The 12057-nt window shown below is 35.8% G+C and overlaps 1 protein-coding gene across 1 annotated transcript; it reads right to left on the bottom strand.

Moving 5' to 3' along the window:
* Nucleotides 1–4197: 4197 nt before the first annotated feature.
* Nucleotides 4198–5101, bottom strand: LOC122597055 (cysteine-rich repeat secretory protein 38-like). Its single transcript, XM_043769691.1, has one exon. The coding sequence runs from the start codon at nucleotides 5053–5055 to the stop codon at nucleotides 4198–4200; it is 858 nt and encodes a 285-aa protein (XP_043625626.1). The 5' UTR covers nucleotides 5056–5101.
* Between the last annotated feature and the right edge of the window lie 6956 nt (nucleotides 5102–12057).

Raw genomic sequence — 12057 nt, 5'->3', positions numbered from 1 at the left:
TTTCATTTGTATTTTTTTATGTTTTTATACATTTGTTGATAAAAAAATAATTGGAATCAAATTTAGAAAAGTATTATAAAATCAATGTATGTACAACAGAAAAATATGAGAAATTAGTAGATTTAAAACATTTAACGAATTTAATCATTTATTACAATAGGAGGGCCTGGTGGTACTCTTGGCATGTTTGCGTACAACCAATTTTGATACGCATCTTCTTGATTTGCGTACGTTATTGCTAGTCGACGTGCAGGATCGGTTGCGTGAAATTCCCATTCCGGATTCTTGTAGGCCATTGGGTAGTCGCCTGCTAATTTCACTGCAACAAAATGGGTTTCGTTGTTTATCAGCGCAATACTTATCGGTTGTTTGAATAACAGCTGATCTAAGCCGTGATGCATCGGAAATACTGTTCGGGGGTCACGTAGGCTAACGCAGTTGACTATTATACCCAGCTTATTGGCCAGGAGGATATGGAACCACACTTTACTCATCCAATGATGCATGGGTCGGCTTCGTCCATAATAAGATGTTCGCAGCGCCGTCAACATTCGGTTGCCCTCTGTTTGCCCAAACATTTGTATGTACCCTTCGAGGTCAGATTCAAACTCCGCTAGCATCTGCGTACGAACCCACTCTGCACCCATCTCCTCATCTAGCCCCAAAGCTACAGCGGTAGCTCGAAATCCACAGTTGAGCCAATGGTCTTGGGACGTATCGCCGAATCCATATAATTTTTGTGTCACATATGGTGTATCCCCGACCCCGTAGGATTGGGACGGGTCCCCGACCCCGAATCCAGGACGTATCAAGACCTGGATATGGGTGCAGGTTTCCGAAAATGTCAGGATTATCTTTGACCCATTCTGATTCAGGGTGGGATTGATCGTCGAACAATTTTCGGTTATCGGGATAACGACAGGACTGGGACGGCTCGTACGTACTGTGTCTGGCGGGCTGCGCAGGTGGTGGTTTGTTCAAATCTGGCACCTTGTATTCCCTCGGTCGACTGGACTTGGATTTTCGTAGCCCAGGTGGGTTGGTGTTGAGATCCGGCACCTAGACCATTAGTAAGAATCAGTTTCCTTAACTGAGGTAGTTATATATACTATAAATTTTTGAATAATACAAATATTTTTTTAGATGTATTATGTATACCTTTGGCGGCTTTTGTTTCGAGCCGACTGGTCTTCCGCGTGTGGTCTTTTGAACAAGAGGATCTTTCACTTGTGTCTTACCAGGCTTAAACATGTCTTTAATTTTTGACAACCAATGTTTCTTTTGTGCCTTGGGTTGCTGATCCAAGAAATTCGTAATACCATCAACAACTTTATGAACATCGTCTTCTTCGTCTTCGTCTTCTACGCATGTCCACGGTGTTAAGTCAAGCTTTTGCCAAAACGGGTCTATGACATGAGGCTGTATTCGAGTCCCTGCATTTTTTTATATAAATAAGTGTATGAAATTATGTCCTTTTGATGAAAAAATACAATTAATAAATCGTACTAACCGCGCTGCATGTACTCGGCAATCTTGCAGGCACATGGTAGCCCGCAACTGGACTGAACCTTGCACCCACATTTGTTAACCTGTCTTTTAAGGACTTTGTCTAAGCGTACAATTTCATCAGCCATGATGTCCAAAGCTTTAAGTGAAACCTTTCCCAACAGGTCCTTCATACAGTTGTAATTATGTTTCCCCTTCCGGGTCCCGTAGCTATACCCCAGTTGGCCCCTTATTTCTGCTTCTTGACTGATCAAGACAGAATCAACACATTGGAGGATTCTAGTAAATGTGCATTTCCCCCTCAATTCTTCCTTCAGTAGATGGTGCTCGGCCTCCACTCTGTTTGTGGTGTGGTTTTGGTAGTTGAGGTGTTCATCGACCCAACAGGACACAAACTGGTCTCGGTATGGGGACAACCAATTATCGGTCAGGTACTTGTAGACGCCTGGAAAACCCGCAAGTTTTTCCTTTAACTCCTTCTCATTTGACTTAAACTCATCAAAAGTCCGAGACTGATATACTTTTTTCCACCAAACGTTAAGCCTGTCAATGTTAACATCTTTCTTCATACGCAATGCCGGTTCGCAGTGCTTGATTATGTTTTGCCATATATGGTACCTACACAGTAGATGTTTCGAATCCGGCATAACAACCTTCAAAGCTCTCATCAGGGCCAGCTCCCTGTCAGTAAGAACGACACGAACGGCAAAGCTATCATCAAGGGTGGACCGAAGACATCGTAAAACCCATTGATAATTTGCCTCCCGCTCATTTACGATAAACGCATACGCTAAACTGAAGGTCTTCCCCGTTGAAGTCACGCCGACGATCTCAACTAGCGGCATGTTGTAGATGTTAGTTTTGTAAGTGGAGTCTATTTCAATAACCCAGGGAAATGCGCGCCATAGGGTCATTGATGTTGGATGAATGAAAAATAGGTTCTCCAAGCGTTCATTTTTGTTATTTGTGGTGAACTGGTAAAAGTACCTTTTCTCTTGCAACAATGAAAACATAACCTGCGATTAATGACCAAGATAGAGTAAATAAGTCAATTCCAACTACGTAGTACAATAAATATTTAATGTTTGTACCTGCATTGGAGTGCGCCCTGCTTGCCCCGACCTTCTTCTCGCTTTTAGGAAGTTCGTAATGTCTCCTTTGCGAGTCAAGTTTCCTGGAAATTCAAGTTTGAGGTTTACCAGGATCTGATGTGGGTACAAACCGCGATCCGATTGGGTTCCCACAAATTCCTTTTCTTCATCCGTCATCCGTCTGGCGTATGCATTCCCTTGCAGATTAGTAGTTGGATCATGATTGTGTCTCCAATCCTGGACACTTAACCTCCAACCACCATCACGCCCAGAGCGGCCTATTAAAGTGAAAGGACAACCTATCTTACTTGACCGTTTAGGTGGACCAATTAACCTTGCATCGCGCGCTCCACCGTGGTGACATATAAGTGTCACTTTATTGACCACCTCTTTTGAGTTTTTGTTCGTCCGCCGTATAACTAGAACATAACCCAAATCCATTGCTATTCTTTGAGCCCACTCCGTTAATTCTTCAAAGGAACCGAACACCTCATCAGTTTCAAAGTCCCCAGGTTCGCATTCATATTCACCGTCTGCAACAGGTTGCTCAAACACATTATCCGGCACTTCAATACGTACGTTTTCTGGGTCTGCCCAAATATCCTCTAAACTATCCATCTGAAACAATTCAAATCAACATCAACCTCATTAACTATTAATGATGTCCATAATATATATATATATATATATGTATATATATTTACACATACATATAATATCTATATCTATATTCATAATACATATATATATATATAAACAATAAGCTTGAAAAGGAAAAGATACACAAAACCAGCAACTACAAATATGTAATGAAAACGATGATTCCTATATATGTATATATATATATTTACACATACGTATAATATCTATATCTATATTCATAATACATATATATATATATAAACAATAAGATTGAAAAGGAAAAGATACACAATAACAACAACTACAAATATGTAATGAAAATGATGATTCCTATGTATCCAAATTTTTTCCGAAATAGACAAAGATTCAGTATGAAAACCATGACTTATTATTACATGAATATTGGTTGTCAAGTATAAGTATACGATAGATAATTAGACATTCCATATATATATAGTCTCAAATTGTTGCAACGATAATTCCTATGCACTATCTGTTGATCTTATTGAAACAAGTGTTTATATTATTGAAACAAGTGTTTATATTATTGAAACAAATGTTCATTTTACTGAAACAAATACAAAAAACCATTCCCGATACTTAAATTCCCGATGTACACATACCGACCAGCTTACGTGACCGTCGACGTGGCAGTGCCACGTCATCACCATTAGCGGCGACGCCGCCGCAAATGGTGATGACGTGGCACTGCCACGTCGACGGTCACGTTAGTCTGCAAGCTGGTCGGTATGTGTCGGGGGTCCCACTATTAGCGGCGACGTCGCCGCTAATACCCTGGTGGGGTTGACCGTTGACCTGGTGGTGTTACCCAATGCCATAGTTATCTAGATCTTGTACGAGGTATGGAAATCTGAGAGATTTAAATAATTTACTTGAGAAACTGACTTTAAATAATTAAGTTTCTGGCTTCCTTTGTGGCAAAAACAAAACGTTAAAACTACAAGAACATATATACAGTTGTACCTGGTGGTGACGACGGTAATTGAACCGGCGGAGATGGCTGTAAAACCGGTGGTGGTGGTGGTGATGGGCTGATTATACCAGCCGACTCATTAAAAAATCTATATATCTCATACCTATAATTACACCTAGGTAAAAGAAATCTACCTCCAACTTTCCCATTCATATAATTCGGTATCTCTTTGATTGAATCCTCTAAGCAATCATTGCATTCCGATTCCGACAAGTTTGGAATACACTGAACAAGCCCATATATAGTCGAAAAACCGGGTCCTGTCGCATTATTTGCAGTGGCAAATTTTCTTTGTGGACCACCAGCCGCAGCCTTCGTTCTCAAGTCAGCTAGTAATGGTCTAAGAACACTATTAAACTGATTTACATCACTAGTATTTTGAGTATTAAACAAAATCCGCCCAAATTTGAATCCAGTTTGTTGCAATATAGTTTGGTTGGAGTAATACAAAAGGCAGGAGTCGTAGTATCCTGTTGCTTCCTTTTTGTTAGGACAACTACTTCGTATCTTAATCATCGAGTCATTGAGGCAACTTCGACACTCAGTTGAATTGACATCGCCTCGACATAGGGCGACCGAATTTACTATATCGTTTCCTTGGCCAGCTGAAAAGTTGAAGAAACCAAAACCAGAGTTGGTGCTTGGGAGCGCGGAGAGGGCGCTGTCAAGATTTCTTTCGTATGTGCTGTTTCGGGTATAGTTAGACGCGTTTTCACAGGCATAGGCGATGAAGTCGGCCGGTTGAGCTAAGGTGGTTTTGTTGACTAAATATATGGAAATGAAAGAAGACCAAATTAGTAGTTTTACGGTTATTGTGAGCATTCTTTTGCCGTGGTAGACGATTGAGGAGAAACTGATTGGGACTATAAAAGTTGTGATGGCATAACCGCATAAATAGGCCAGAAACCATCTTTATTGAGTATTGACCGGGTCTCGTCGCTTCGGTGAATCACTTGAGCCCTGATACATTTTCGGTGGGACCGGGTCCGAAGAAAGGTATGCAAAGAAATTTATTATGTATATGACGAAAAAACACCTATTCCTGTCCACTTGATTTCCATGGATTTATATTGGATATTAAAATAATATTAATAAAAATAATTTAATAATGTCTATTTTATTTTGAAAAGTTACATATCATTTTAGAAAATCTGTTTCGTAATTCTCTAAGCAAAAGAGGCATTATATACGATAAAACTATATTTTACACTTGTGTCAAGTACATGATTCTAATTTATCAATATAACAATTAGTAAAGTAATTGAACAAACAAAATATTTATACTTTAAATGTAAAAATATACTATAAATGAAATTCAAATATTCAAATGTTAATACTGATATATCAAGACTGGATGGTGTAATAGAGTTTATACTATACAGTTTTTTCTAGAGAAATAATATTTTAAATTTTATTACACAATTGACTAAGTTTTCCTTGATATCTTACAAAAAATGTAATTCTATTTTCGTTAACCATGATTGTTAAAAACAATAAAAGTAACAGCGGGTTTGTTGGATTTTCAAATTTCATGTGTTACGATTTTATTTGTAGAGATCAGTTTATATAAAAAGAATTTGTATCATAAATATAGTCCGATTTCAATTACTAATAAAGACAATAATTATCCTAATTATAGTCTAAATACAATTATTGATAACAACATTATTACAATTAGTTTGATTAAAATTAATAATATAAAATAAAATATAGATATAAATATTAATTCGTATTAATGAAAATGTTGGAATTAACATCTCTACTATACTTTGTTATTATATATACAGATTTTAGGTAAAATAAAATAAGTATTAAAATAAACAAATAAAACAACTGGTTTCTTTTCAGTGAAAATCATCATGCATCATTAAAATTATTGTGAATCAATTGCTTCGTGAATCTTCATGCATCATTTTAATCATGATCTAAGGGTCAAAATCTTATCCTAATTGTTTTACTACTTCTTTTACAATATCCAACCCCTATATAGACATTATAGAATTAAAGTATTAATTATTGTAAATTGGGTTAAAGTGTAAATTAGTGATAAAAAACAAAAAGTGTAAATTAGTTATGAAAAAACAAAAAGTGTAACTTAATTTATACATGTATTTATTTAATTAATTTTGAGCTTAAATCGGTTGTCTTTTAGTATATATATATATTAAGATATGATTCTTATAAACCTTATGCATGAATACATTATATATTTTTAATTTTTCATAGTTGAACAACTTTAAAAAAAAGTTGGCTTAACCTTTTTGATAGGCTGCAGAACTCATTTTGGAGGCATTTCTTGTATGTTTCCAACAAAACCTCCGTACGTTATTCGGGTTTAACTTGTGGAATCACGAAAAAATAAATAAAGAGACATATAAATGCAGAATTTTAAATTTTTTTTACTTATTATACGTGTAAAAACTAGGGATGGCAACGGGCTGGGCATAGTCCGGGTTTTAGTAATCCCGGATCCGGACCCGATTAAAATTCCCCGTCCCAAACCCGGACCCGGACCCGACGGGTCCCATTTACCAACTAACCATCGGGTGACGGGTTTCTCTGCGGGTAATAGGGGATTCGTTAATATGCTAATCAAACCATGTACGACTGGAGCTTTTACACTCCTGAAGAAACATAAAGTCATGGCATTCATTGAGGTTTTACATCTCTACAAGAGCTTATGAAGTATAAATATAAGATATTGTATATCTTTGTTTTTGTGATCCATGAACTATCATACAACATTGTTAGAAATCCAAAAATAGTGATACATTGTATTTTAAGTTATGGACTTACTTGTTGTTAAGTCATGAGTTGATAATTTCTAAGGTTGAGGGGCTAATAGTGTTAATTAGCATAGTTAGATAGTTTAGACTATAAATAGCCCTCAATTCCTTAGAAATTATAACTTGACATATTAACAACACATTCTTAATACCATTACACCAAAATATCACACTCTTGATTCCAATTCTCTCTCAATACACACGCAAACACCAAGAACACACACACTAACCAAATACCATTGTTGATGTGAATTCGGTTGATAAAATCGTGTTGATTACATTTGGTATCAGAGCAAAACATAGTTCTGATCTCGATCCATAACTGAATTCAATCACATCTCATCACAAATCACCTTTAATTCTGTTTGTTTTCTGTTTTTGTTCGTCGTTTTTTTTTTCACTGAAAACTCAAAAATTAACCTCTCAAATCACATAAAATCACAAATGTTTGTTCACCATTCGATTCCTCATAGTTAATAACATAATCCTCTCAAGTTTCTTGTTCTAATTCAATCTGGATCAAAAGTTCAGATTTTGAGTTTTTTTTTTTGGCGCTAAAATTTGGGATTTGATTCTGTTGTGTTATAAGCTAAGTTTTGTTAATCGGATCATTGCTGAGGTGAAAACAAACTGTTTGCAAGTGGTTTCATGTTCAAATTCTCAGAAAATCAAAAGATATTGAAGTTTTAAATATCGTCAATGGAGTTGTTCATGTTCAGAGGTTGAAGACGACTGTGTAAAGCTAAAACGATCTTAATTTAGATCGTTTCAGTTTTTCTTTCCTTCATACTTTTATATCAGTGTTGTGGATTGTCAAACGATTCAAATTTTGATCGTTTTGAGAAGCGTGGTTGTGTTGTGAAGAACTGATTGTGGCTAACTGATCTTTTGGATTGGTTTTGGTCAATTCAATTCTTGAAAAATACAAGTTGAGAAACTCTGAAGAGAAACCAAAACGATCTCTTTTAGATCGTTTTAGTTTTCTTAAAAACCAGAACGATCTCTTTTAGATCGTTTCAAGTTTCACTTGAATTTTCTCTGGTTTGAGTAATTTCTGAAGAGTTGTGTTTGGAAATCATACCATTTTTGGGTAACTGATCTTCGTGATTGGTTTTGCTCAATTCATTTCATTCCATTTCATACCAAAACTCTGCCTAAATCATTTCAGAATACTTAGAATTTTTCCTTCTTCAGAAAATCATTAAATTTAGATCATTTCATCCTTAATTCAAAACAGATCGTTTCATTCTTACTCCAAATTAAATCGTTTCATTCTTCATTCAATTTAGATCGTTTCATTTTCATTCAAATTCAGATCGTTTCATTCTTACTCCAAATCAAATCGTTTCATTTTTATTTCAATTCAGATCGTTTCATTTCATTCCACAATTAGATCGTTTCATAGTTTCCTAATTTCTTCAAAATCAATTCAATTCTCAATTCAAATCAATTTCAAATGACTACACGTGAAGCATTGTCTCTGGGTACTGATACAAGACCACCAGTTCTTTACCGTGGTAATTATGGACTTTGGAAGAAAAGGTTCATGGATTACATTGAACGTCAGACAAATGGTCACATGCTTAAGGACTCGATCATCAATGGACTTGCTATGCATCGTCATCCTACTACCCGTACTATTTTGACTCCTGATCTTTTGAACGCCGAACAAAGAGATCGTACTGCTGCTGACAACAGAGCTAGGTCATGCTTGTACCAAGCACTTCCTGATGAGATCTATGGCTCAGTTGATTCTTACGACACAACAAAGGAGATTTGGGATGAAGTTGCTAGACAAATGGAAGGTTCTGATGTCACTTCAACTATTCGACTGACAAATGTCTTAACCGAATTTGACAATTTTCAGAAATCTCCAAATGAATCTCTTGAGTCCGTCTACTACAGATTTTGCAATGTGATCAATGAACTGAGAAAGAACAAGGTCAAGAAAGATGAGATTGAGTTGAACATCAAGTTTATCAAAGCACTTGGTTCCGAATGGGAAGATTATGGAACCTAAATCAAGCAACATCAAGATCTGACCAAATTCACCATTCACACTCTTTATGAATCTTTCAAGTTGAATGAGAGCAAAGTTCTAAGCAAAAATTCATTCAACAAAGTGCCAGAAGTTGTATCAACTGATCCTTTGGCATTGGTTGTTGAACGAAAGGTTTCTGAGGCTCTTAAAAGACAAATGACTATTGTTTCTTCATCTGATGAGGAAGGAGAAGATTACTTGGCTCCAAGAGATGGTGTTCCTGATGAATTCTACCAAGCTCTTGCCGCTGTTACCAAGCATTTCAAGAAGAAATATTTCAAAGCGAGGCCAACTAACAACAATCTTCGAACTTCATCAACAAGTGCATTTCCAAAGAAGGAACAATATCATCACAAGAGTTTTGAACAAGGTGAAACAACTGTCTCCAAGAAAAGAGACAAGAAAGCAGAAAATGAGAAACAAATCATGGAGAAAGAGAAGACATCTGACAAAAAGTGTTACAACTGTGGATTTCCTGGTCATTTTGCTGTGGATTGCAAACAGCCTCGCAAAAAGGATTATGCATACTACAAGTAGAAGATGCTTCTGGCAAAGCATGTTGAAGCCGGTCAAGCCTTGATTGCTGAAGATGACAAGTGGCTCTTGCTTACTGATGATGAAGATGAAGATCTGTCTGCTAATGTATGTTTCATGGCAAGGTTGAGCAAAGATAAAATGCTGGAGGGTGACAACACTGACGAGGAATATCCGGATGATGAGGTAAATCTCGACTCTACTTTTTCATCAATTAAGGATAAAGAGTCTTGTAGAATTGCCTTATCAAACGTAACAAATCATTACACTTCTTTAGCAAACAAAAACAAGAAATTGAAAAATAGCATTGAATTTTCAAAAAGGGAATACACAAAACTTCTTGAAGAAAATTCTAAACTTCTTTTTGAGTATGATGCTATGAAACAAGAATGTCAAAACTATAAAGAACAAATGTTGGTTAAAGAATGTGAAATGAATGCGTCTCCTGACTCTATGTTATTGGAAAAGTGTCATAATTTAGAAAAGACCATTCTTGATCTTGAAAAGGCCAATCAAGATTTTGAAGTTCAAAAAACCAATGAATGGCTTCGTGCAAATGCGAGACAAATGGATGTTGATATTCTGAATAAAAAACTTCAAGAAGCTACACCAAAAACAATTGAACTTGAAAGAAAAGTTTCTGATTTAAATCATAACTGTTTTTTAAAAGGCATTGAGATTGAAAATCTTGGAAAACAAATTGAGGAACATAAAAAGAATATACTTTTCTATCAAGAAAAGTTGTACAAAGTTGAACAAAACCCTCTTTTGGATTTCACTGCCTATTTCAATAAGTCAAAGATTGATAGATCAGAACTTCTTCTTGGGTTGGGATTTGAGAATATCACTCCATTGCAAAAAGCCAAAGAAAAGATCGAACCCTTGTATGATGAAAAGTTTTTGAGACTTGGTATGGTTCAACAATTCATACGTCCATTGGATGACGAATTTGAGACTGATGAAGTTGAGAAAATTCAAAACAATAAATTTTTGGTTAACTAGATGCCATCAACACTTCTTACGAAATGAAAAAGTCTTCAATTTTTGAATTAGAAGAGATTGCATCTAATTTTCAAAACCAAGAATCTGTCGTTTCACCACCTAAACCAACTAAAGTGTATGTTCCATCTACAATTTTGGAAAAACAAATAGAAGGTTTACAACAAAAGGTGGAATCTCAACAACACTTTATCAATAATCTAAAGTCTCAAAGTCCGAATTCAAAGAATGAATCAATTGTTGTTGATATCAAGAAAGTTTGTGTGAATGTTTCTACACAAACTGATTTCAGTCTTTTAGTAGACCATTCAACTCAGACTGCTTGTGTTTCATCTACTGGTTCCTCCACCCAAACCTTGACTGATTCTTTTGAGTATTCATGTCGAAATACTGCTACTGAAATAGCTGATGATTATGTGCAATCTGATTTATCAAATGACGAACTTGTGCATAGTTTAGTTTTGATATGGTACTACGTTAGGTTTTTCACTTGTGAGTTTCCTAAAGAGTTAGTTGTTCACCCTAAGCCTTGTGCTAGTATAGGTGTTGATACATCTACTCAATTTTCTTGTGAAACCAAAGAAGCATCAGTTCAAGTTGATTTTATTCCTGAGACAACTAATAGTGTGAAGTTGGAAAACAAAACTCCTGATTTTTCAAAATTCTCTCCGATTTCATCATTCAACAAATCTGATTTTGATAAATTCATGGAGGGAGAATATGTTTTTGATTCTGAAACTGAGAAATAGATTGAATCCACCAAAATCAAAGTTGAATCAAAAGAGGAATCTTCAAAATCGTTTTTTAAAGCTCCAACTTCATATTATTCAATGAAACGGGTTACTTCCAAACCCATCAAGACTGAACCAAAGACTGCCACCAAACCAAGAATCAATAAGTTAAAAACAAAGTGTCCTACTCCAGAAAAGCATGTTAAAACCAAGCAAGATGAGACCAATCCCAAAATAAAATACAACAAAGTGAAACTTCTAGAAATCAATTCAAATGTTTCTTTGTCTAGCTCTCATTCTAGTTCAAATTCTAAAGTGTCTAAGTCTAGCTCAGTTTTGCTAACTAGTGATGCTTCAAATAATGCAACTAGGTATAGGGATAGATATGGCTGCTTTCTCATGATAAACCTAAGAAACAAGAAGTTTCCGCACCTCCAAAAGAGTCTAAAAAGATAAAAATGCTTCAAAACTCTCATTCTAATCTTCTTAATGACAATCCAACAGGTGGAAAGAGCTTGATTAGTGAGTCTAAATGGGTAGCTAAGTCATTAGTACCTAAGATCACTAATGTTGATAAAAAGAAGAAAAAGCGAAGAAGAAAAGATGGTAGAAAGAAGAAGCATGTTTCTGTTGAGTCTAACAATTTATCTTTTAAGTCCTCTGTGTTAAACAATGTTAATGGTGCCAAGGCTAGGCCTTGTGATGTTGTAAACAATGTTAATTCTTGTTTTCA

The sequence above is a fragment of the Erigeron canadensis genome, chromosome 4, assembly GCF_010389155.1.
Source record: "Erigeron canadensis isolate Cc75 chromosome 4, C_canadensis_v1, whole genome shotgun sequence".
Lineage (NCBI taxonomy): Eukaryota > Viridiplantae > Streptophyta > Magnoliopsida > Asterales > Asteraceae > Erigeron > Erigeron canadensis.
The sequence above is the reverse complement of the archived record's forward strand: the minus strand, read 5'-3'. Positions and strand labels throughout refer to the sequence as shown.